We start from the raw sequence: 27,025 nt of genomic DNA on the forward strand, positions 1-27,025 counted from the left end.
GCCAACACCCCAAATGTGCTGCTTTCAGGCTTAGTGTGAACTCAGGACTGTAGCATCTTGGGAAAGAGGAGATGAGGAGAGGCTCAGTGTCAAGAGAGAGTGATGTCATGAGTCACTTGACTCCAGTTCTAGGCTGCTGAGAAGGCACACACACATGCACAAACACGCACACACACACAGAAAGACATACACAAACACACATACACAGAGAGAGGGAGAGAAACGGAGAGACAGAGAGACACACATACGGAGAGAGAGAGAAAGATTCGCTTTTCAAATGCCTGATGTCCAGTTCCCAGGCACCATTCATCAATACAGCAACTATTCCTCCTGACCGTAAAACTGCTCGGCTGTCTTAAAGCCAAACAATCCTATTGCCAAAGGCATAAAACATAAGCTTTCCCCATATGCCGTTCAATAGCACTCAGTATCCAAGTATTCCCAAATGTCTCAATATGGAAAAAATAATCCTAACAATTATGGGCTTCCATGTGATGGGCACTCTTGGTTCTGCGGCTTTTCTGCCTTAGGCTATGTGTGTCTCACATCGTGGGGGCGGGCACCCTGCCACATGCTGGCTTCCCACCTGGAGCCCCTCACACTGTTCCTCAGACCTCGCGCTCTCCTTCTTCCAGCCTTTTCCTCTCGTGTCTCTCTGTGTACTGACCCACTCGCTTCTCCCTGTCTAGTCACATATGGCTAAAGTAAATGTTTTCTTCATGGATATCCACACACACAATTAAGCATCTGATGTGGGATGCCCCTCTATAGGCTGTGAATATGTTTTATTGCCATTGGTTAAAAAAGAAGCTGCTTTTGACCAATGGATTAACGGAGTAAAGCCAGATGGAAAATCTGAACAGAGATGGAGAGAGGGAGTAGTAGGTGGAGTCAAGGAGACACTATGCAGCTGCCGAAAGGAGACAGACACCTGGAACCTTACCTATAAACCACAAGCCTCATGGTAAAATAATAGGAATGGGTTATAATATAGTTTCTGTGTGATTATTCGTGTCTGGGTGTCTGGGAAATGAGCAAGTGGCCTCCGTCTGCAGGAGTCACTCTAAAATGCGCACAGGCTAGAGAGGAGTCTCGTCTGTTAGAACATGCGCTGCTCATGTAGAGGATTCGTGTTCAGTTCTCAGCACCTGTGTGACTCCAGCTCCAGGGGCCCTGATACCCTCCTTGAACTCCTCACGATCCTGTACCAGATGTACACAGACCCACCCTACCATCCACATATACACAATCTACAAACATTTTTAAGTAAAGCCTCTCCAAATATAGGAATACATGCTGAGAATTATGTCATGTGGTAATTCTGGAGTGATGCAAACATCACAGAGTATACCAATACACACCTAGCTATGCTACAGGACCACTGTCATATCTGCAGGCCATTGTTGACAGATGTCACTGTGCAAAATATGGCTGTTTTCATCTGTGTGGAGTTTAGATGCTTATGTTGGTACCACCCCAACTCTGCCAAAATTATTACTGCATATGGTCAGTGTTAGCCACCACCCCCACTCTGCCTTAAGTACTACGGGAGACACATGGCCAATTTTTCCCTTTAAAATGCTTTGCTTTATCTGTGGCTGTGTCTCTAGTACCTACAAGTGTGTGTGTGTGTGTGTGTGTCTGTCTGTCTGTCTGTCTGAGAGCTGAGCAGCAGGCAGTGAGTCCTCGTGAGCCCTCAGGACTTGCAGATTTTCTCTACAACATGCTGCACGTATGTGTGCTATACAAAGGAGGATGGTTCCCAAAAGGCCTGTAGATACCAAAGTCCTCAGACCTCAGGTTCCTTACACAAAGCCGCAGGAAACCACGGAAAGATGGGAAGACTGGCCAGGGCCTCTGGGTGAGTTTAAAGCTGATGAGTTAGAAGTTCATAGCGAAACCCTATCTCCAAAACCAAACCAAAAAGCAAAAGCATATAATATCTTCGTGTAAGCCATGCAGTGTGCCAGCTTATATGTGAACCCATCTCTTGAGCACTTGGGACACCAACTATATATAGTACATAAGAAAATACTTTATCTGTGGTTTTTATACTGCATTATTTAGGTGGTGCTGAACCAAAAAGTCTGCACATGCTCAGTGTGTGCGCGGGTGTGCTGTTGTTTTGTTTTGGGTTGGGTTTTAGTCCCCTCAATCTAGTGTTAGTTGAATCCACAGACGCAGGAGCCATGACTGTAGAGGAAAGGCTACGAGCTGCAGGGGAAGAGGATATGAATCAATCAGTTAAATTATTGCCCCAAACAATTACCCTGCGTGTGCTCTGTGGCCATCTTTAGATCACAGTCACTATTTGATTCCAAACAGGTCTTCTAGGAGACCCTCTGTGCTGCTCCAAGCAAAGGCTTCAGTCCCTGTAAAATGAACACTTTGTTTTGTGACCAGGTACCAACCCCAGAAAGTTATTCAGTGAGCACCATCTGGGTTAGATTAGTTTAAAAGAAACTGGATCAATCCCCCACATTCCCCCCTAGCATCTAAACAAAACACTTTTTCTTTTCTTCGGGATGCAGAGTAATCCCCAAACTACAGAGCCACTTGGCAAGGAAGTCAGGTTTGCAGTGCACTTGATAACTTAATGCAACTTTTACCAGCACTTAAAACTCAGATATGAAATCTACCTTGATCATTTTCTGCTTGGAATTGGCCAAATCTGCCTTGCTCTCCCTGTGTTCAACAAAAGGCTCTCAGAAACTATGCTCAGGGTCACGGACCAATCAGCAAGGCCCGCAGGGCCTAATATCTAGACGTGGGGGGCAGGAAGGTGCAGTCTCCCCTCCCACCCACTAAACAGCTCTCAGTCCTGATGCCTCTTCTCTTCTGCCCACCCTCAGGACGGGGGATGATCAAGGCAGAAAATAAGACTTAAGGGCATGCATTTTGTGCTTCATTCGGTTAATTGGAAAATTATATAGTAATCTCACTTCTCACATAAATGAAAGCGTTTGTTTTTTTCTTTTTGCACTTTGTGGGCGATGGCGTTTAGACCGTAGCCTTAATAACCTCGAAGAGCTGTTTGGAAGATAAAAGTGAAAGGGTACGGGAGGTGGGGCAGTGGTGCTCCTGACCAGACATGTCATGTTCCTAAACAGATCACAAAACCACCAATCTGGGGTTCCTAAGGCTTGAATCTGATCTCAGCAGTGTCATCCAAACGATGGGATCCCAGGACAACTTAGATGGCTGGCTGTGTCTGCCACAGCCACCAGCTGGGCTCAGTGGAGGAGGATTTGAGCAAACCATCCAGCCTTCAGTTCTTTGGTTTCATCTAAGAACCTGGGTAACCTACCGCATTCCCCCACTCTCCCCGCCCTTGTGTTTCATAGACACGGGGAGGCTGGATTGGTAGTCAGCAAATGAAAAGAAATACGGGCGCCTGCACAGTAATTAGGCCGGGCTGGCCTCGAGCTCGGTATTCACCCTTAATTGATTCCCTGGCACACACAGCAGAGCTTGCTTTCACCTCCTCTTTGGGCAGGGAGTGGCCCTGGAACCCTGCACTTCCTTCGTCTCACTGGGAGCCCAGCTCCCCTGCCCGCCCTCACCTACGCTTACTGTTCTCTACCTGTTGCCTCATTTTGTGACAGCTGAGTGACCAACACCTCTGCCCTTGCTATGTCTGCTCTGTTCACCACCATCCGGGGAATTTGCTTTCCAGCCTTGGTTCCTGGGCACCTTCTGCACACACGGCACACCTGTTTGCTAACGTATATCCAAGTGAACACCACATTTGTGGATTAGACATCTGTCAACTTGCCCACTCACTGAACTCTTCCCGGGTGTTTTCTGGATAGAGGAAGAGAGGTGGAAGCTTTGAATTTTCTGTTGCACACCTCCCAAATGATGTCAACAAAGCGACACTGCCTTCATAGCAGCAAAACAAGAACGGTGCGACCGACAGAGACTTTGGGTTCAAGAAGCCTCCTTTAGACGAGGCTTCGGATGAGTTCTGGCTTCTGGTCCAGCCTCCTCCCAGGCTGAAAAGGCTTCTCACGTAGACCCAGGAGCAGGATTTTTGAATAGGAATCACCAATCACCTCTCACTGCCCTTACAATGGTTGTTTCAATGGCTCGCTCAGAGTTACCTCTGATGTTCAGCAGAAGAGTGAGGAAAGGCAGAGTAGAAGCCTTGCACAAGTCAATCAAGTGGAAGAGAAACTTCCTTGAAGACTGGAGAGACAGCCTGGTGGGTAAAGTGCTTGTCGCACAAACATGAGTGCTTGAGTGTGAGCCCCAGAATCCACATAAAGAAACTAGGCATGGCAGTATGCACTGTATTCCCAGCACTGGGGGGCCAGAGACAGGTGCATCTCTGGGGCTCTCTGCCTGGCCAGCTTAGCCTACTTGGTAAGCTCAGGGAAGAGGAAGGTGGATTCCTGTAGGTTCAAGGACAGCCTGGTCTACATAGTGAAACCGTGTGTGTGTGTGTGTGTGTGTGTGTTGTGTGTAAATTATAAAAATGTTTATAAAAGACAAAATAAAGATAGTATATTTTCTCTGGTTTAGGAATGTGGAGTTTACGTTTTAATTTTGCATTGCGTCCTACAAATCACACAGCTGATCCTGAGTGTAAAGGTGGCAGTTTAGCCCTAGAATCAGGAGGGGGTGGTGGGGACTTGGGCATAAGAGAGAGTAAAGGCTTCGGGCAGAACGGCTGCTGGTTTAAGCTGGTGCTATCATTTACTGGGAAGGTGTGTACACAAGGACCAAGCTCTGCGATTCTTTCCTGCCTAGGCTGAGCCTGCAGGATGTTCCTCGTGCTCCAAGATTATAAGCTCTGAGATAGATGATGAAGTAGGGGCTCACAGGTCACTAGCATGTTAGTGACGGCTGAGCCATGGGCAATAGCAACTGCAGGGACGCGGGTGCGGACACTTATGAAGGCAAACATGTAATAGACAGGACAATAAAAAAGGAAGCGTAGGTGTAGGGGTGACAGGAAGAATGTGAAGGAATAAGAGAACAGCAGAGGCAGGAAAGGGACACCACCAAGCTGACCAGAATGTGGCTTTATTAGCTCATACGACCTCAAACAAATTGGTCAAGCCCCCCACCACGTATGTCAGTATCAAATAAAGTCAACATGTATCTTAGCGGGCCGTGGAAATCAAATGAGCAGTGTGAAGTGGTCAGACCTCTGCAGTATTGAATCCCTCAGATGCTGTAAATAGGTACCAGAAACAGGGTGGTTTAGAACATTAGGAACCAATTCTCTCTCACTTTTAAAGACCAGAAGTCCAAGATCGTGTTTTGGGGGCCTCGCTTCTTTTGAAGGCTCTAGGGAAAGGTTGGTGTGGATGTTCTGGGGTTCCACCTTCTGGAAGGTCCTTGGTTCCTCGGTAATATAATTCCGAACTTCCCACGGTGTCTTCCCCATGTGCACGTGTGTCTATGTCCAAGTCTCCCTTGCATGAGGGCATCAGTCAAGGAGGAAGGCCCACCCCAATGACCTCATGCTTACTTGGTCACCTTTGCCAAGGCTCCCTTTCCAAACAAGGCTGCATTCTGCTGTCCTGAGGCTTAGGAACCCACAGCTCTTTGTAGAGACACAATGCCTAACAGTCACCCTGCCAGCCTCAGCTCTGTGGAGAGGTTCATCTTTGTTGTTGTTACCCCCATTGCTCAGTTGCTTTCTTCACAGGTATGTGGGAGAGCCGGAGGCTAGGAGCCTGAGTCTGTGTTGTGGTCACAATCTCCACAACAACCAGTGTTTTCCCAGCAGTACTTGAGACCCAGGTGAAAGTAAACAGGTGAAGTAAGAGGAGGGAACAAGGAAAGTGGAACAACACATTCCGATAAGCCGCTAAAGACAACCACAGCAACACAGTAGAGAAGGAAATTTCTCACGGCCTGTCCTCCACTGCCTCTCAGGGGCCAGCAGGAGACCTGAGATGCCAAGTGTGAGGAACTGAACAACACCCCCATCAGCCTGTGCCAACACATGGCTTCACAGAGACGGAAAGCCAAGTATGATCAGTTACTAATCAAAGTCAGTTTAAATGGTGTGGGTGATCTTCACTGCCTGTTGACAAGTTCAAGGGCTCTGGGAAACCATGAACTTGTATTTACCCTGGGGCTGAGCAATAGGTGGTAACAAGCCAATTTGCCAGACATGCCCAGTTGGGCATCACCTTAACAGAAATCTTCCCTGGGCTAAACTGGAAGCCATCATTCCCAGAGGATAAGGTGGGTGGGGCTGTGAGGTAAACCAGAGCTTGGAAGAGGGAGCTGCTGTGTTCTAATGAAGACATTTAAAGTGAGCAGTGAGGGGCTGGCCGGTGGTGAAGGGTTTGCCACTCAAGCCTGAAGACCTAAGTTTGTTCTCTGGAACCCACATAAAACTCTGGGGGAGATGCCAAGCAGGCGGCCTGGGGTGCAGTTTCATCCGTCACTGGGGAGGCAGAGGCAGACGGCTCTGTGACAAGACATCCTAAAACCAAACTGGTCCCAGTGAAAGAAATTGTCTCTAAAAACAAGGTGGTTGTCTCCTGAGGAGCAGCGTTCAAAGTTGACCCATGGCTACCACATATGAACACATACATAAGGACTAAGTTAAGTAATACATGAATTAATCAAAATAAACAGTGAACTCTGTGGGTACAGTACAGCCCTCAGTGGAGCCTCAGAAAATCAAAGGCTGACTCCTTCATCCCCTCTCCCTCAGCCCCAAAGCCTCAGGTTCTGGAACTTTCTTCATGTCTTGTCTTCTTTAATGTTTGCCTATTCTAAATCAAGACTGTTCCAGGCTAAGTGAGAATCAGTTCATCTGAGGGAAAATGGCTGGAGATGCTTCTTGGACCTACAAGACACCTGTTCCCAACCCTGATCAAACACTATTCCCTCCAGGGTGATAGGCGACTCAATGGCTGCCAGCACATGGGACTCTAGCGGACAGTGGCAAATGCCAGGGTGTTTAAAGATAAGACTATTCTTGCTTAAAATAAGACTAAAGAGATGTGAGAACTGGGGCCAGGGAGATGGCTCAATGCTGGAAAAGTATGAAGACTACAATTTGGATCCCCAGAAGTCATGTAAAAAGCCAGAGTGGTAGCACATGCCTGGAATCGGTCACATGGTGAGCTCTCCTATAGTATAGGGTAACCCCGGGGTCGTGTAGTGAGCAGTCCTATAGTATAGGGTAACCCTGGGGACCTGTGGTGAGCTCTCCTATAGTATAGGGTACGCTGCAGTCTTGTGGCGAGCTCTCCTATAGTACAGGGTACCCCGCAGTCTTGTGGTGAACACTCCTATAGTATAGGGTACCCCACAGTCTTGTGGTGAGCTCTCCTATAGTATAGGGTAACCCCGGAGTCCTGTGGTGAGCTCTCCTATAGTATAGGGTAACCCCGGAGTCCTGTGGTGAACTCTCCTATAGTATAGGGTACCCCGCAGTCTTGTGGTGAGCTCTCCTATAGTATAGGGTACCCTGCAGTCTTGTGGTGCGCTCTCCTATAGTATAGGGTACCCCGCAGTCTTGTGGTGAGCACTCCTATAGTATAGGGTAACCCCACAGTCCTGTAGTGAGCAATCCTATAGTACAGATACAAGAATTCCTGAAAGCTCTTGGGCCAACTAGCCTGGTGTACAGAGCCACAAACAGCTAGAAAGACCCTTGAGGGCAGCAAGGACTACGAGGTTACCCTCTGACCTCTACTTATGAGCCCCATGAACAGGCATGCTACATGAACAAGTGCACAATTCATGTTGAAATGATGATATCTTATGTAATGACATTTACTATGGATGTTCACTTCACCTCCTTATTTTGCGTTCCTTAAAGTGACTGTTATAACATTTAATTTTCCATATGCAGGTTGCAGTGTATCTCTGTTAGTGAGCTCCATTCTAATGTGTGACTTCCTTGGTGATAGTTTGATTAAGGTCCAGCTTTAATATTAATTTTCCATATGCAGGTTGCAGTGTATCTCTGTTGGTCAGCTCCATTCTAATGTGTGACTTCTTTGGTGATAGTTTGATTAAGGTCCAGCTTTAATAAAGGATTTAGCTGCTGATGACTGTGCTGTGGAATTCCCCTGTGTTCCCCTCTCTAACTGGCAAATTCACTCTTGCCCACAGTCTGCTGAAGTGCAGATAGTGTCAGACAGTGCTCATTCCTCACCACTGCCTGAATAATAATAATCATGACAATTATTCTAATGTGCAACCTACCTTCTGCACTGCAATTTCACCCAAGTCTCACAAACACTTAACATGCTTTAAAGCAAAGCTCTCAATTAGGACATCGGTCTGCCGAAGCCCTACCTAATAATTTACCTTCGCATAGAAAGAGAATACGCAGGTACAGACTGGGCTTGCTTTCATCAGGTTCTTTGGCAGTAATAAGTCACATTCCAGAAAGTTCCACAAGGCTCCGGGGAAGGCTGCAGGGTGGCTCGTAGAGCATCACTGGACATCTTCTAGAGATACAGGTTTCCCACTCATCTTTATCTGCCCACATGGCAGTAATGAGCTAGGATATTTCTTTTGTTCAGGTCTGTCTTGCAGCAAAGGTCCTGGGCCAGGAGGGTTGAGTATATGTCTCTTTCCAGAAACTCATCTTGCCTATGGTCTTGCTTTATATGAGAATCAGTCCAGAGCAACCCTTGTTATTGATATGGAATATCCTTCTGAATATGTGTTGCTTTTATTGGTTGATGAATAAAGCTGTTTCAGCCAATAGCTTAGGCATATTGCTAGTTAGCTCTTATACCTTAATTAACCCATTTCTAGTAATCTGTGTGTCACCACGAGGCTGTGGCCTACTGGTAAGGTTCTGGCATCTGTCTCCTTTGGCAGCTACATGGCATCTCCCTGACTCTGCCAACTCTTTCTACATATCTCTGTTCAGATTTCCTGCCTGGCTTTACTCTGCTAAGCCACTGGCCGAAACAGTTTTATCCATCAACCAATAAAAGCAACACATATACAGAAGGACATCCCACATCATGTTATATCATGGGTTCTCCATATTGCACCATGTTACATTTTCTACTATAGAAACAAAACAAGGGACTGGAGAGATGGCTCAGCGGTTAAGAGCACCGGCTGCTCTTCCAGAGGTCCTGAGTTCAATTCCCAGCACCCACATGGCAGCTCACAACTGTCTGTAGCTCCAGTTCCAGAGCATCTGACCCTCACACCAATGAACATAAAATAATAATAATAAAATAATTTTTTTAAAAAAGAAACAAAACAAAAACCTTTTTCAGGACTGTAAGAAACTTTCTGGAAGCCAGAAAGAAGGACAGCCAAGTTGTTTTGCTAGGGATGTGTGGTACTAGACAGAGAACTCAAATGAGCAGACAGTTACCCCATCACGAGGACAGATTGTTGGTCGCACTGTGACAAGATTCCCCAGCCAGAGTGTCGCCAGTTCTTCACGGCTCAGAAGGACCCAGAGGTTGAGTGTGATGTTCCGTTCTTTGTATGTAACAGTTAACAGCAGGGAAAGACAGAATGGAGGGAGGCCTCATATGTACTCATGTCAGAGAAGAAAGGAAGGAAGAGTAAGATTAGCACCCAGGTTTCCTCGCTCATTTTTAGGACAGCTAAACCCAGGAGGAAGCATTGAGTTTACAGGGTGTCAGGGCAGCTCAGGAAAGTCTCTGGGCCTCTCCTCTCAAACGGCATTGAGGGGGAAACAGTGTACAAGACCCAGCTCTGAAAATGTGTGCAGCTGGCCTCTGTAACCATGGATCCCACACCCATGGGCTCAACCAACGGTGCATTGAAAACACTTTGGGGAAAGCAGTGTCTGTATTGAATATTAAGACCAATTTTCTTGCCATTAGCTCCCAGATAATTATGTCAGCTATTTGCATAGTGTTCCATATTGTCATGTAATCTAGAAATAAGTGGGAGGATGTGTGTGCACATGGGAGGATGCACCCAGGTTACATGCTAAGCCAGTGGCACATTACAGAAGGAACGTGAGTGTCCTCAGAGTTGGGGATCTGAGGGAGGCCACTGAGAAGGAGCTACACTGTGTATAATATACAAAACACATACAAATCGTACTCAAATGTGTTTTTCTTTTTCTTCAATGGACCACACTCATCTAAAAGGCAACCCAATCTTTGCCTAAGGACAGGATGTGTTTTTTACTAAGAGGGAGTAACAAGAAAAGACGCTTCAATGCCAACATGCGTTGGATCCGAAAACCTAAGTTCCAGGACCCCTGAATGAGCAGGAATGAGAAAATGAGCAAAGCCCTCACTGTTGGCCAGCCTTCTTACATCACCCACTTGAAAATCAAATCTGAAACAGGGTTCTGACAGGCTCGCTATTTTCTCCAGTGCCAAGAACCATACAATAGACCTTTTTTTTTATTCCCTTTTTGGACAAAGCTCTTAAAACGCTTCGAAATTCAGATGGACTGAGTCACGAAGCTGTTCAAATACTGCCTACCCATTCCTGCCAGTACCCCCACTCGCTCTCTTGGAACAATAGCAGATTTTCTGAGTGAGAGAAGGAAATATTTTGCGTAGCGTTGTGACTTGTCTATAAAAGAGGTGACAGAAGCGAGCATGGTCTGAGAGTGGGAACCATCCTGAAACCTTGCAGCCTCCGGGTGGGAGGTAGCGGTGGGCTCACCTCTCCTCAGGGTGGGCCCACAGGGTCACATAGCTCCACATGTGTCCTAGGAAGTACGTGACGTGCAGTACAGGGAAGACACAGCTGCCTAAAAGCAATGTATTTGTGTGTGCATGCTTGGGGCTGTCCGCCTGTGGGTGTGCAGAGGCGGGTGGGGTGGTGGGCAGAGAGATGGGGATGGCTGCAGGGAAGGGGGAAGGAAGCCCACGGGGATTCCAGGGGAAAGCAGATTTTCACTCGGTGTATAGGACTTCCTGTTCTCCTTCCCTTCTGAGACTCAGATCAAACCAGCCCTGCATGTCATTGTTGACTGCAATTTCGAGATAACTGAGGTGTGTGGCAAACTCATCCTCTGCTCAGCAAGCAGAGACTTCAAGCCTGGCTGTCTTCCCGGGGCAGACTTGTAACTGGCTCCTGCTGGCAGCAAATGGCTGAGCTTGAAATGAGGAGGGAAGGGGGCCAAAGAAACAGCCAGTCTCTTAGAGGAAAGGAAGCAGAGCAGAGTGGAGAAGCACCTTAACAGAGGGGCTTTCATCCCTCCCAGTCTGGAGGAACTGAGAAGGCTCCGGCTTCGGGACGTGAGCTGTCAGTGTCTTGGAACTCCTGGTTCGAGTGTTTTAAGCGCTGACAAAATCCTTAGCAGGCAAAGGCACCTACAGCCAAGTCTGATGCCTTGAGTTCAATCCCCAGAACCCATACGGTAGGACGATCCCAGTTCCCACGCACTGTCCTCTGGCTTCCCCATGTGTAACACATACATGTGTTCACACGCGTGTTCACACACAGAAATAAGTAAATAATGTGAAAAATTAAACGTTTTAATTTCTTCAAGTTCCAGCAGGGTGGGAATGAGACGGGGACCGCTCTGCTGGGCTACTCCAGGTTCCTCTGCCTCAGCCGGGGACTGGTGACCCCTCCCCAGACAGCTGCCTTGTGGGCTGGAAGATGCGTAGCGGCATCGTCACGTGATCAGCCCCAGTTCCGCTAGCACCCCTCAAAACTGTAAAGTAGCCTCCAGACATTGCCGAACATTATCTAGATACAAAATCACCCCGCTTTTCATTAACCCTTCAAGAGAGCCACACTTTCCCTAGGTAGGCAGGCATTGGGCGAGGGGAGTCCTTAGGCCGCACGAGATTGGTTTATGCTTTTAAGGGGTGTATTGGTTACTTTTCTATTGCTGTGATAAAATACTATGACCAAGCACAACTTATGGAAGAAACACTTTCTTCTGGCTTACGGTTCCGGAGGATAAGAGTCCATTACAGCAGGGAGGCGTGGCAGCAACGGGCAGGCTTGCCAGAAGGAACAGGAAGTTGAGGGCACAAGGGAGCAGGACCTTGGAGTGAGGCAATATCACAAAGTCTCAAATCCGCCTGCAGGGACAGACTTCCCCTAGCAAGGCCACATTTCCTAAATCTCCCAAAGGGCACCACTCACTAGGATCAGGTGCTCAAATAAATGACCCTATGGGAGACATTTCTTATTTAATCCACCTCAACGAGCCAGGCGACTTAAGGGAAAGGGAAATCAGAACAGGGGACCCTGAACTTGACCCTGGAAGTGAAAGAGGTAAGACAGATCAGAGGAACCACAAGATCCAGGGAACTGGCTGCAGCAGCTCCTCCTTCCAGGGCTGGGGAGGAGCTTCAGCCTCCAGGCTGACCCACCCATGGGTCATTTTGATCATATGCTTTGGGATAAGTGTTTAGCCATCTGAGGCTCAGAAAATGGAAAGCAGAATTACCAATGTCGGTCCCTGGTGTTTCACAACCAAAGAGACCAAAAGAAGCCTGAACTTGCTTTTTTCTTTTTTCCATTTTTTTCTAATGAGAAGGGGCTGTCACTTTGTCTGCATTCTTAAAGTCTATCCTTCAGTGACTGCACAAATTGGCTTTCTAGATAAGATCATTCATCCCCATTTCCACCTGTCTTCTGTCCAGCAGGCAAGGGAGGGGAGGGAGGGGGCTCAGTGACAGGTCTCTTGTTCCTTAGGACAGTATAATGATTTATGATTTCAAACCTGAGAATTTTAGAAGTGGCCAAACATGAAAAAGTTTCCTGAGTAAAGAGAAAGAAAGGAGGTGGCTGGGGGCATAGTGAGCGCCCCTTAGACTCTGCAACACTGCTCAGACAGCTGTCAGGAGTAAGCATCACGCGGGCCTTTGCAGACAAAAAGGGTTATTTTATCCAGATTATTCCCCACATTGCCGGGGAGAAGGGACTCATTTGTAATCATCAAAGGAATGCTGACAGACTCGAAACGAGATTACACTCCATTATACTCATCCGAATTCAAGATTTGTTTTGGAGATCTTTCTTAGATTTCTTCCTCCTGTTCCTCTGACCCCAAATGAGGCTATTTGTATTCACGGGACATCCAAGGCACGCATGAAATCAGACCATTCGTAAACACAGTTCGGATTCAGCAGCCCCAGTGGTGAATTTCAAGGTTGCCTGGTTGCCTGGACTTACATTGTTCTGTGTTTGGAAACTTGGCTGTTGAGGCGAAACTACGAGCCCCAAGCACCGCTTCAACTTCTAACTTGTTAAAGCAGAGAAAGTTCAGTGTTGGGACCTGAGTCCTCTAAGGGTACAGGTGTTGGCGAAAGTGTGAGTCAGACACACATGAAAATGTAAGACCTGCACACAGTCGTCTGCCAGGTGTGTGGGAACAATATGAAACACTCGGTTCTAGCTCTCTGCTTTGATTATTATTTTAGAGTCTATGACCTGGCAAGTCTATTATCTATCCTTCAAACGCCTCTCTGGTGATTCGTATGCCCATGAATCCATTGAAACCAAGGACAGGACAAGAGCAGCTCATCCTTCTGGCCATGGATCCGGCCTGGCATCTGATGCCTGAGAGACTTTAGAATGTTCCTTTTCCTCTCCCACAATGCCCTTGGGACCAAGACTTGTCTGGAGGAGGGGATAACTCAGGCTGGTAGTCAGTGGAGGAGCTCAGGTTGGTCAAGAAAGGGCCACAGGAATTCAGACAAAAGAACAAGATAAGCTATCTGGACTGGAGGCACAGCTCAGTGACAGGGTACCTGCCTGGTGTGCTTGAAGTCCTGGGTTTGATAGCAGGAGGAGAAAAGATACCCAAAGGAGCATCACTCTTAAGAGAAAGATAATGCAAGTCAGCATGGTAGCACACAATTTTATTCCCGTACTTGAGAGACCGAGGCAGACGGATTTCTGTGAGGCCATGGTTAGTGTGCACAACAGGTTCCAAGCCTATAGATCTATTTAGTGAGACTTTGTTGAAGATGGAGGAGGATGAGAGGCGAAGGAGGATGAGGGGAGAAGGGATGCTGCTTGCAGATTGAATGAAAATGGTCCCCATAGACTCACATATTTTCATGGTTAGCCCCCAGTTGATAAACTACTAGAGAAGGACTAGGAAGTATGGCCTTACTGAGGGAAGCATGTCACTGTGGGGTGGGTGGGCCTGTGCCAGTCTCCCCCCCCCAAAAGCTCTCAGCTACTTCTCCAGCACCATGCCATGCCCGCATGCCACCATGCTCCCCACCGTGATGATAAACAGACTAACCCTCTGAAACTGTAAGCAAGCCCCCCAGTTAGATGCTTCCATCTGTAAGTTGCCTTGGCTATGGAGTCTCCTCTCAGCACTAGGACAGCGACTGAGACACCACTCCAGTGTGAAGACAAAGCAAGGAAAGCGAGAGAGCGAGTTGGGAGTTGTCTGGACTCTGTGCTCATCACCGGTTCTTTCTCAGGCATCCTAGACTTAGGGTCCTGCACAAAGACACCCCAAAGCCATTCTTTCAGTGAAGATTTATTAATGGGAAAAGAGTCTTCACTTCAGACTCATCTTAGTCAATAGTTTGACGATCTATAGCTCCAGGCTGAGGGTTGTTTACATTTTCTTTTCACTAGAAGCATGAGGTTTTATCTCCTGGTGCTGTTGCTGGAGAGACCTTATAGATAATTTTTCCCTTGGTTTGCTTGTTTTGAGTGTTTTACAGATTTGATGTATCTGTGAATTACCTGACTTGAGACGCTTAGAAGCAGAATCTCTCAGCAATTCCTGCAAACTCATTCTGTGATTCTGATGTGTGTTGCCTCTTTCTCATTTTCTCTCTCTGAAGAATTGACCAGTGTGTGTGTGTGTGTGTGTGTGTGTGTGTGTGTGTGTGTATGTGAACTTTCCCTTCCATCTTGTATGCCTATAGATTTCCTTACCATTTTCTACAGAATTGTTCTAAGCATTTATCCTTTCTGCTTCATCCTGAATAATTTCTCTGGTATTTCCATGTCACTGTTTCTGTCTTTGGCTCTGTCTAATCTATTCCTTGATCTGTCTACAAAGATGTTCATTTCAGTCAATGTGTTCTTCATGTCAGGAGTTCATTTAGCTTTCCTTCAATTGGGCATCTTTTTTATGGTAGACTTTGCTCTTTTCTCATTTGGGGAATTCCCTCTTTCATTTCTTGTAGTGATATTTCATTTATATTTTAATAAATAGAGCTTGCCTGCAGTTCAGAGAGTAAAACAGCCACATTGGCCAGCCTTACAGACGAGGTTGCAATAATACACACCTTTAATCCCAGTAGCCACACTAGTTTGCCATAGAAACAAAGTGGTGTCTGTTTTTAATCCCAGTGGTACATGCCTCTAATCCCAGACCTAGAGAGGATTATAAAACAGGAGGAAACAGCTCTCAGGCACAGCCTCATTCTGAGGATTCCTGAAGACAGAATAGTCATTTCAGACTGAGATAGAAGTAAGAGTCAGTGACTGGTTGTTTTGCTTTTCTGACTTTCAGGTTGAACACCAATTTCTCTCTTTGAGTTTTTATTAATTTTGCTTCATTTGGCACCCAACATGGGGCTTGAACCCATGACTCTGAGATTAAGAGTTTCATGCTTTAGTGACTGAGCTAAAATGAAATATCACTACAATTTTTTTTTTTAGTTTTTTTCAAGACAGGGTTTCTCTGTAGCTTTGGAGCCTGTCCTGGAAATAGCTCCTGTAGACCAGGCTGGTCTCGAACTCACAGAGATTCACCTGCCTCTGCCTCCTGAGTGCTGGGACTAAAGGCGTGCACCACCACTGCCTGGCTCAATTTCTTCTTTAATACCTCTTTCATTTCTTAAGAACTCTGTTGCTACTGCTGAATATTGCTTGTTTAATGTTTTCAACTGTATATTCATAATCATCAGAAATCTATCTATATGAATCTTTTTTAATTAAAGTGTGTGTGTGTGTGTGCATCTGTGTGTATGTTTGTCTATATGTGTGTCTTCATATGAAACTTGAGTGACCTGTGCTGCTGATGTTTCCACATAGGGAACACCTATGTGATGTGGGATGTCCTTTATTGGTTAATGAATAAAGCTGTTTTGGCCAGTGGCTTAGCAGAGTAAAGCCAGGCAGAAAATCCTAACAGAGATAGAGAGAAAATAGGCGGAGTCAAGGAGTCGTCATGTAGCCACCAAAGAACAAAGATGCCAGAACATTACCAGTAAGCCACAGCCTCGTGGTGATACATAGATTAATCGAAATGAGTTAATTTAAGATGTAAGAGTTAGCTGGGAATATGCCTAAGTCATTGGTCAAACAGTGTTGTAATTAATATAGTTTCTGTGTGATTATTCGGACCTGGGCAGCTGGGAAACAAAAGTGTGGTTTCCCATTTACATCTACGTATTTATTTTTTCGGGGTAGGACATGGAATAAGAAATGCGTGTAAGTCCTGGGAAAGAGTAGGCTCTGGTAAAATAATCAATGGCCATTAAAAAGGTGGAATTACTCTAAACCACTTGGAATTTATTTATATTATTTTCCTCCCTTGATATTAGAAAACTGCCCAGATTAAAACCCCTCAATGTCACATAACATCATAGTAAAGCAAAAGCCATGAGGAGAGAATGCGTGTGAGCATGAGACTCATGGAACAGCATCTAAAGTAGAGGGTTCTGATTTGCTTCTCGTCTGATAAACCAAGGGTGATCTTAAAACTCAGTGCTGCTCACTTGTTCTGAGGGAAACAAGCAAGGAGGCCACTGCCAGTGTATGCTAGACCCATGTGTGTGCTAGGCCAGACTTTTGACTGGAGGTGACCACACCTAGGGGTCAGCAACTGGCTCCCCTTCTGAGGGGAGGACAGCTGGGCCAGTCTCTTCCATCTGGGCATCTCCTTGTAGTGCTACAATCTTAACAATCTTAGCGACCCCACGGTTTATGCTCCTAAGCAAACAACTTCCTTACCAAAAGACACAGACACACCAGCTACATTCAGACAGTAAAAGCCTCTCATAAAAGTTCTAAGAAACTTTGCCCTACTTTCTTGAGCCATTTCTTAGCCCAAATGATAAGCGTATGGAGTTGTGAAACCAGACGAGTCCTGGGCTCAATCCGGAGAGCTGGGAAGAATCAGGCAAAGCAAGCATTCAGGGATGGGCTATGGGTCAGGGGGCAGATGTCTTGTTAGCCTTCAGCTGGTGCCTCTTCAGGGGGGCTACTGTACTAAGCTGAGAGGGTGGGAGGAAAGACCAGTGACCTCCACATTTTAAATCATGACCCATCAATCAAAACAGTCTGAGAACATACCTCTACTATGTGTATATTTATCTATAAATTATATGCTGTTCAACTGTCGATGTAAATTCCAATTATAAACAAAAATGTCTTTTCTTTTTCAAGATGGAGCCACAAATATGACCTGCCCTCCATATGCATGGGAAATACTGAAGGATTCAACATACCGCAGATCAAAAATTTGTTTGTTTGTAATGGACTTCTGGCTCTACTCACTATGTATACCAGGCTGACCTCAAACTCAAAGTCTGCCTGCCTCTGCTCCCGACTGAGAGCTATGACTAAAGGCATGCACCACCATGCCTGGCCTTCAGTTACATGCATGCACACCCGAAGCTAATTCTGGTAGCGTATGCTTGTAATCCTGGCACTCCGGAGGCAAAGATAAGAACATAAGGAGTTCAATGACATCCTCAGCTAGCTACATAGAGAGTTTGAGGCAAGTTGAGCTGCATGAGACTCTTTCTCAAAACCATACACACACATACACCCACACACACACACACACCCTGGTGCCTGTTTGCATGGGTACAGATTCTTTTTCCTTGTGATCATTCTCCTAACAATAAGAACAGCTACTTGCATAGACTTTGGCTATGTGAGGTATGGTAAGCAATGCCTGAAATCTCCCGACAAGAGCTGCGTAGTTTATACTTAGACAAAATGTCCTCGTAGAAAGGAGCATTTGATGTCGCCGGGGGTCCTTAATCACCCCTCAGAAGATACCGAGAGATGACCAGAACAATCTTGTGTATTTCCCATAACTGCAGCCTCTTCCCAGCTACCATGACAAGAAGCTGTGTCTCCTCAGTAGACACCTGAGACAGCAGTGGTCATCCCAGGAACTATCTAGGAAGGCGACGCAAATTGTAGACATACTTTTGTTGTCCTGTTCCTTGACACCATCAAAGGTCAAGTCCCCTAGGCTAGCCCAGTTCAGTGTTGGAGGTAGCTCTTGTTCTCCGAGCTGGGGCGTTTGGGGCAGATTAGTTGCCCTATTCAAGGCCAAGTTCTTGTCTGTAAATGAGACTAATACTCACCCAGGGGTTGCTACAGGGCTGGAATCAAATAACACTGAGCTCAATTAATTCCATTCCTTCTTGCTGTCTCTTCCCTGGGACTCTGCTGCTAGGCTGCCCTTTCCAATAAAGCACCTGGGAGACTGGCCATCAGTAATGGCGCTCATGAGCTGAGGCATCTCTTTACCACAGAAGGGGTTAGCGGGACGTTTTCAGATGCATTTTTCAGCTGCTTTCCACGGAAACAGACAAGCAGTTCGAGACTCTTGTCCTCCCTCCCTTCTTCCACAAGTCAGACAACTTCAGACATTCAGTTTGTTTTCCTTCTGGCATGAGCTGGCTTTTCACGCCATAACATTTTTTTAAGTGACAATGACTCCTAGGTGAAAGGACAGTATAACTGAGGCATAACAGAATGCAGACAGGGGTGTGTGGACGTATGCGTGTGTACGCGTAGGTGTTAGGGGGTGATGACAGCTGAGGAATAGCAGGCCATGTCCCCCCGGTGGTACACCTTGGGCGGATGGGGAAGAGGACCCCAGTCAGCCATGCTCTGTGTGGGCTGAAATATGAACAGGGTAGGTGGCTCTGTCCTCAGACCATTGGCACAGTGCCTCTCAACTGACTTCACCTTGGGATTGCCTAGGAAACCTTAGAAGACCCCAGTGCCTGGATGTCTGCAGGTCATCTCAACAGAAGCCCTGGAATACAGCTGAACACCACGCATTTAGCTCCCCAGATCATTCTATATACTTCTAGGGTTACACGTTGTTTGTCCGGGTGTAAAATAGGAAAAGTTAGCTTCCTGAAAATGAAGAATTATGCGTCCCCTGTCCCCTTTCCAGGACTTGGCCCCCAATGCCCACTGTATCACATCCTGAAATTCTGGCCTGTGGAACATGGAACTTCCAGTCAGGTCCATGTCTTGGGTTGCAGATGGCCTGTGTGACAGACATTTGTGAGTCACCCAGAGTCACATCAGAATGGGAGTATACTTGAAGGCATATTGTTAAATGGGTGATTAAATTAAGATAGAGCCATTCATGTGAGCCCTGACTCAGTCTGATTGATGGCCTTAGAAGAGAAGACAGACAGACACAGAAGGATGAGAAATCAGTTGCCTATAAACCAAGGACAAAGATCAAATGTTAATCTTAGAGACCTAGCCTCTCAAACTGTTTGTTTAAAGAAGTATTTTTTTATAAAGCTTTAAAAAGATTTTTAAAAATGTTATGTGTATATGTGTTTGCCTGCTGGTACATACATGCACCATGTGCATGTCTGACTCTTGAGGAGACTAGGAGAGTGTGCCCTGGGTGCCCTGGAAACAGAGTAACGACATATAGGTGCTGGAAACTGAGCCCAAGTCCTCTGGAAGAGTAGTCGGTGATTTTCCTTTGTTTCTTGTTTTTAAGACAGGGTTTCTCTGTAGACTCACTCTGTAGAGCAGGCTGTTCTCAAACTCGGAGATCTGCCTACCTTTGCCTGTGGGTTTAAAGGTGTGCCTTTCCTTCAACCATGAGGGTCCAGATATCAAATTCAGGCTCTCAGGCTTGGTAGCAAGTGCCTTTACTCCCTGAGCCAGCTTGTCTGTTCTGGGATACATTTTTAATGAAGCATTGGTAGCCTTTCAGTGACCACCACATCCTGGAAGCCCAAAATCTTCAGAGGGTACCAGGGAGCCTGGGCCCCAGCAGGGTTGGGGATGATTAGCCCAAGCCCCAAGCAGAGAGGAGAAAAGGCCATCGTGCAGCTTTTGGATCATTAAGAGATCTAATGCTAGAATCTCCAGAGGGGGTAAAAAAATCAGTGACCCAGGAAAAATGACACCAGCTGACAGCCTCAGGCGACAGCCTGGGAAAGCTGCAAAGGGGAGGTAGACATTAAGTAATGTTCTCAAACAGCAGGGATGTTCCGCACTGTATGACTGACAGGGGCCCTCCGACAGGGGCCCACAGCCTTGTGGGACTTTCTTTCACATGGACACTTTCTCTGGTTTTCTCCACGCGGCCGGGGGGTCCTGACCCCCCTCTCTCCTCCACACCTTTTTGATGTTCCGTTCTGTAGAAAACAGGCGGCTGTATTGTCACACGAGCCCCCTCGCCCTGGCCCCCTTGCCCCGGGCCCCCTCGCCCCGGACTATTGTGGGAGAGCTCCGCAGGGGAGAGTCCACTGTTTCTGTTCCCCTTCTCCATACTTGCCAAACTCATAAAAGGGAACAGGCCTGCCTCTCCCCAGGAGAGCAAGCAGGGCCCTTTGAGGCCCAGGAAATCAATCGGTGAGGCCAGCACTCTCGACTGGATCCTCACACTGTCCATTGGTTGGAGGATTTGCTTCAATTTAAAGCAGAACGGGCCACCCTGGCTCTCTCTCTCTAAGACCCTTCGGGTGTCTCCCCATCCCACATTATCCAGAACTTGTGTTTAAACCTGAGAGCGCTATGGTTTGGGAAGACAGGACCATGTGTTTCTAGACAGCAAGGAGGAAAGGTGAGGCGACCTGGCAATGCCACCACCTGCTGTTGGCTCTTGGAAACCCTGGATCTCATGGAACACAGCAGGAAAAGTCATTCATCAACCTCATTACTTAAAAACCTTCGAACAAGCACTTGCTTCTCTCGGGTGGTTGCCTTCCTGTCTATAGCCCAAATCCACAGAATGTTATTGTGGGGCACAGTTCATTTCCAGACTTGTGTGCTAACGTACACACTGTTAGTATTGCAACTGCTTCCCTCAAGAAACAAATTCTAAAAGTCTATAATCTGGTGGTGGGGAGGAGGAGTTTTGTCACGATTTGCCTAAAGCAATATTTGTTCAGTTGTAATGATGTCACCGAAGATGGGGGGAGGCAGTTATTCATCTTTTAATTCTTTCCTTACCGGGCAAGACAGTGGCTAAAAGCTCAGAGCTGCTTACCACAGCTTAAATCAGCAAATACAGAATCTTTATAGAAGCCAAGAAAGTTCTATTACAGAAAAAAAGTCAATAGTGCAAAAAAAAAAAAAAAAAAAGCCAATGACATTCCCCAGCCCATTTACCAGAGTTTTGATTCTCTGCGGCTTGTTTTTAAGAGCCTTGGTTTGCTCGCCAAACAGGCATATCTTGGCTTCCTTAGCTGGGCAGGAACACTGCCTTGATATTAAATATTCTAGGCAAAGAGCCTCTGACCTACGGGCTCTCAGTTAACAATGAATGACATTCTCTGTAAGCAAACCAGAAAGCCAACTCAAGTCTGCTCTTCCAGATTCTTTGCTTGGTAGTCTGTCACGCAGCAGCACGGAGGGGTGACTCTTTATCACAATTATACTGGAAAACAGAATAGAACAAAACCCTGTAGGGAGGGGCTTGTTAGAGTCCCCAGCCTGAGCTGGGTAGAAAGTCCCAAGAGAAAGGGAAGCAAAGGGCACAGAGCTGCATCCCGGACGTGATGGAAAAATCTACGGAGCAAAAGGAGACTCGGGCTGTTACAAGAAAAGACATTTGTCACCTTCTAAACACCACAGCCACACCTGCCACCTGCCACCTCACACCTCGCTAAAATCTTTTGCTGAGGTTGGGGGTAGGTGAATTCGCTAAAGAAAAGCATTGATCTTTGCCTTGGTAGGACGAAGTCTCTCTCTCTCTCTCTCTCTCTCTCTCTCTCTCTCTCTCTCTCTGTGTGTGTGTGTGTGTGTGTGTGTGTGTGTGTGTGTGGTGGGCGCGTGGGGAGTGCTGGCACCATTTGCCGTACACTCATGCCTCTGAGTATTCTCTGCTGTCAGCTTCTATGAGACTCTCAAGGCATCTCCACCAGGCCTCCAATCTTCCCAGGCTCCCTCCCTAGGGACCGGCCTGGACTTTGGGTTCAGCGTGTTCTGAGCTAGTCTCCTTACATGGGTACCCCGGAGTCTGACTGGGACGCACCCTTATCATGTGGGTGGCCAGCCAAGCACAACTGTTCGTCCAGAACACGGTTATCTTTCAGCAATGGGCGTGGTATCGGGCTCAATTTAGGGATTCTCTAGTGAACACATGAAGGTCAGGGCTGAACCGCAGGTGTTCAGGAAACTAACAGAGGTCAAGAGCACCGCGAAAAACTTTAAAGTTCTTACAGGTCCATCGTTAGGAAGAGATGGTTCCCCTACTCCCATCAACCTAAACACCACACCAAGGGCTCCCACCAGGCAAGAAAACTGCTTAGGGAGTACACTTCAACTTTAATCCAACCAGGTCGTGCCCCCTGCAGAGGCAACTCCCAGCCTACCTCTCACCTGGGCAACGGCGAGGAGAACGCAGGCTCGTGGCAAGCAAGAGAGCTCTTACCAGAGAAATCGGTGAGCGCGGAGGTCTCTTTGGAACACACCAGGACGGTGCAGTAAAAGAGTCGCAGGAGCTGCCCGGGAGGCTCTACCTGCCTGCGGAGGCCAGGATTCTGTGCGGATTGGGGCGCGGGCGGCGGGCGCGGGTGTCCCGGCAGGAGCATGATGCGCAGCGCGGCAGGGTGCGGGCGCTGGCACTGGGATAGCAGGCCGAAGGACCGCGTCACATGGCGGTGAGAGTCGAAGGTCAGCGGCTCCGTGGCCCCCAGCCGCCTCCCGATCCAGGCTGCTCGAGCTTCTTAAGCGGTCGCCGCCGAGTCCAGGATCCCTAGCCAAGGGGAGGGGGCGGAGACCCGGGGCGGGGCAAGGAGCCCGAGGAGGCCGCCGCGTAGTTTATCCTGAAGAAATCTCTTGAGCTCCGTACGCCTAAGGAACCTAGGGGGTGTCACCTCGTGCCTCGGAGAGTTGCCGAGACCGATCGGGGCGCCGAGCCCCTAGCGGAGAGTGTCCTCGGCTGCAATCCCGGTGCTGCGCAACTTGAGCGCTTTCCACGCCCGGGTCTCTAGGCGGGGTGATGGCCCAGGCGCTGCTGGCCCAGCCTGTGCTGGCCCGGCGCCAACCTCACCCAGGCCGGTGGAGCAGCACGGCCGGTGCGGTCTGTGACGCACTTTAGAGCCAGCGCATCGCATGCAGCCCTGGCCAGGCGGGATCGGGGACCGTGGGAAGATGAGGGTCCCGGAGATAGAGACATCACCATCCCCGCCACCTTCAGCGCTTGAAGTACAGCCACCAAGCACGCAGTACGTCCCATTACACCGAATGGGAGACTCGTTCCTCCACCCACCACCTGTTACCCCGCGATCTGCCTCGGCTCTTGCAGTTTGGACCTGAACGAGCTGAAGGTCTCAAACGGTCACTCGGTTCCGTACCCGGGATGGACCTTCCTGTGGGTGCTAGTTGACAGCAGCCCTCGGGGATCTGAGACTGGGCTGGAATAAACAGCCGCTGCGCGCTTATAATTGAGCTTTGTTTTAAAATGGGCCACGGCATCTATATGAACCTCTTGACTAAGCGCGATGTCCACATTTGGACACTCGTGGATCAAGAGATCGGTGACGGCAGGGAACAAAAAGTGCGAGTTCAGAGCTGCTGTCCAGGTGCAAGGTACTCGGGTTCCAAAGACCCCAAACCCAGTGACAGCGCAGGCTCCTAGGCCCTGAGGCGCCGTCGGGAAGGAGGAGGGCCCAGCGGGCGGACGCTGGGCACAAAGTGTTCCCCATCCACCGCCGGGAGGGCTTGCCAAGTTCGCCCAGCGCCTGAAACGCGGAAACGTAGATAACGAGGCCCAAGGGCGGGGCCAGGCTTACAGCTCCGCCCGACTCCCAGAGCAGAGCTTAGAGTGTTAGGCCAGGCCCGCAGAGCACGAGGACGCTCTGCCTCCCTGTGGCACCGTCGCAGAGGTGGACCACTAGAATCCAAGGAGGATGACATCCGCACACCCTTCAGGGGCTAAGTGAGCCAAATTGAGATCCTGAGACTGGAAAGAAAATGCTAAATATCGGTGTTTGTATAGAGGGAGGCAGTCTGCAAGGCTGACCGTTAAAACAAAAGCACAGCCTTGGGCTGGAGGGATGGCTCAGAGGTTAAGAGCGTGCTGCTCTTCCAGAGGGCAGAAGTTCAGATCCCAGCACCCAGTGCTAGCAGGTGACACCAAGCCCTAGTCTGGCCTCCACAGGCTCCCTCACACATGTGACACACACACACACACACACACACACACACACACACACCTTGAAGGAGCGAGAATAGATCTGAACTCTCTGACCTTTAGTCAAGGTGGAACGAATTCGCTTCTGTGGGCTCCCACAAACATGAACATCTTATATTGGGGAAGCTGACTGAGGCTGGGATAGTAGGTATGGTTGCTCAGCTTACAGAGACCACCAGGGAAAGAGTGCTCAAACTCTGAGTACCTCCCTCTCATCTAGGTACAGATTGGCTACCAGTGTGTGCCAGGTTCTTTGGTAGGGCATGAAGATACTAGCACTGGAAGGAACCACGTTCCCACGCTTCCATATTGTCAGCTTGTGATAAATACAGGAGATGTGTGTGAAACAGCTTGAGACATGCAACAGGTGTCCAATTCATAGGAGTCATCACTACAGCAGGGAAGACAAGACATTGGACCATTCATGCCAAGTGAACAGTCACAAATGACAAGGGGCTGAAAGAACCCAAGAGAGCGCTAGGAGGACTGGGGTGCACAGAGTGTGGACATTAGGGAAATTTTCTATGATTACATAAATGAAAATGATAGGAAGAGCTGCCTACTACCTAAGAACTAGCAAGCCCTAGGGATTTGGAGGTGAATGAACATTTTAGAAAGAGGAACCTGGAGCTACAGAGATGGCTTCATGATTAAGAGTACATAGTGTTCTTGCAGAGGACCCGAGTTCACGTTTCAGCACCCACATCTGGCAGCTCACAACTGCCTGTAATTCCAGCTCCAGGGACTCCAACATCTCTCTGTCTGTCTCACTCATATGCATATATACATGTGCATGAATAAATAAATAATAACAAAAATATCAAATAAAAAAGGAAAAGAGGGGACCCGAAGGGTAAAAGCTGAAAGGAGCACGGCTCTGGAGAAGGATCGAGAGTCTAGGTCATCTAGGGCAGAGAAGAAGGGGGTATGGTACCTTGGAGACTCTGGCAAGCCCCAGTTCAGGTTCTAAAGGTCTGGCTAAGCACGTGTTTAATGGGTATATATGTGGGGTACACCTATGTGAATTCACGAGGATGCCAGAGGACAACCTTGGGGGCCATTCCTCCGTTACCACCACTTGTTTTCTTCTCTCATTGTCTTGGAAGTCCCCAAAAAGGCAAGGCTGGCTGGCCGGCGAGTGCCAGGATCTACTTCTCTTTGTCACCCTGCTAAGACTGCAAGCTACCTACCTTGCCATGTATCATGTGGGTTCTGGGGTTCAAACTCAGAAATTTTATGGACAGAATCATCTTCTCAGACCTCAAGGGGCATCTTCATGTCAAACTGGCAAAGGGTCATGAACAGAGAAGTGGTGTGAACTGGCATATGTTGGTAGAAATATTCCTATGGATAAGGCCAAGGGGTTTGCTCAGTGGCATTTTGCTTAGACTGTTCAAGTCCCTGGGTTGGATCCCCCCAACACTGCAAGGTGGAAAAGAATCTTGTGGCAACTGGGTACAAATAGACTGGAGGCATCAACAATTGGTCCAGCTGGATGTAATGGTGCATGCCTGCAATCCCAGCACTTGGGAGGCTGAGGCAGGAGGATTGCAAGTTTGAGTCAGCTTAAGTACATAGTGATAGCATGTCCTAAATAAAAGGGGGGATGTTCGTGGAATATGCACCCTGGATAATCAAAATTAGTGGCTGAAATAGATACCTGCATGCCAGTATTCATTATTTGAAGCAGCCGGAAGGTGAACGCGATCCATGTGCCCATTGACAAGATGCAGAGTATTGTTTGGCAATAAACAGGGGAGATGCTCTGGTACATGCTGCAACACGGGTGGACTGGGAAGACATTGTGCTAGGAGAAATTAACCAGATAGATGGGGCATGAGTCGGCTTCCGGGAGACGTTTAGTCAGCCAGGTCACAGGGCAGGATGCAGACTGGAGCGGGAGCTGGAGGGAGGTGGGTCAGAAGTTGTTGCTTAATGAGTACTTGAACTTCTGTTTGAGGCGATTCTTTTAAAGTTCTGGAATTTGTGGTAACAGCATAATTACAGGCACTGAGTTGTACAACTGAAAGCAGTTAAAATGAAAAAATTTTATTATATAAGTGCATCATAGCTTTAAAAATTTAATAATGCAATAGGCCCTAAGCCATTGGATTATACATTTCAGACAAGTGAGTTAATAGTTGTGAAGTATCTCTCAGTGGAGCTGTTTTTAGGGTCATACAGTAACAGCAACTCTAGAGGGACGGTCGTGAGGAAAGCCCAGAGGTCAGAGGGAAGGAGAGCAGTAGAGGAAAGATTGTGTGTATTGGGGGAGGTTGTGTTTGCATGGGCGTGCATGTGTGCACGCATGTGGAGGCCAGAGGTCAACCCTGAACACTGCTCCTCAGGTACCATTCACATTTTTTTTTTTTTTTTTGAGAGAGAGAGAGAGAGAGAAAAGGTCTCAATTAGCCTGGAGCCTATGACTCAGCTAGCCTGGCTGCCCAGTGAGCCCCGGGGATCCGCCCTGTGCCCAACTGCTGGGATGAACTCAGGTCTTCACACTTATCCGAGACACTTTATCAACCTAACTATCTCCCCAGCATCAGAAAGATTTTGCAAGGATAGAGGCTATGCAGTGGGAACTGCCGGCTGAGGCGTAGGAAGCAGGAGACAGGAGAGGCCTCCCCACCTTCCTCCACATTGCCCCTTAGCCTTTTCTGTTATTTCGTAAGAGTTTTTCAGGAGGCTGGAGACATGGCTTAGCAGCCATCAACTTGTCCTGCTCTTGCAGAGGGCCAGACTTTGGTTCACAACACCCAC

At 47.9% G+C, this 27,025-nt stretch overlaps 1 protein-coding gene across 3 annotated transcripts in view; it reads right to left on the bottom strand.

Annotated features, from left to right (window-relative positions):
- Nucleotides 1–23,038, bottom strand: part of Eva1c (eva-1 homolog C) — a 76,073-nt gene extending 53,035 nt beyond the window's left edge. For all 3 annotated transcript variants that reach the window (XM_057765111.1, XM_057765110.1, XM_057765109.1), the window contains exon 1: nucleotides 22,499–23,038. In XM_057765111.1, coding sequence (XP_057621094.1) covers nucleotides 22,499–22,658 — 160 coding nt within the window. In that variant the 5' untranslated portion in view covers nucleotides 22,659–23,038. The remainder of the gene's footprint in view (nucleotides 1–22,498) is intronic.
- Between the last annotated feature and the right edge of the window lie 3,987 nt (nucleotides 23,039–27,025).

The sequence above is a fragment of the Chionomys nivalis genome, chromosome 3, assembly GCF_950005125.1.
Source record: "Chionomys nivalis chromosome 3, mChiNiv1.1, whole genome shotgun sequence".
NCBI classification, from domain to species: Eukaryota; Metazoa; Chordata; class Mammalia; order Rodentia; family Cricetidae; genus Chionomys; species Chionomys nivalis.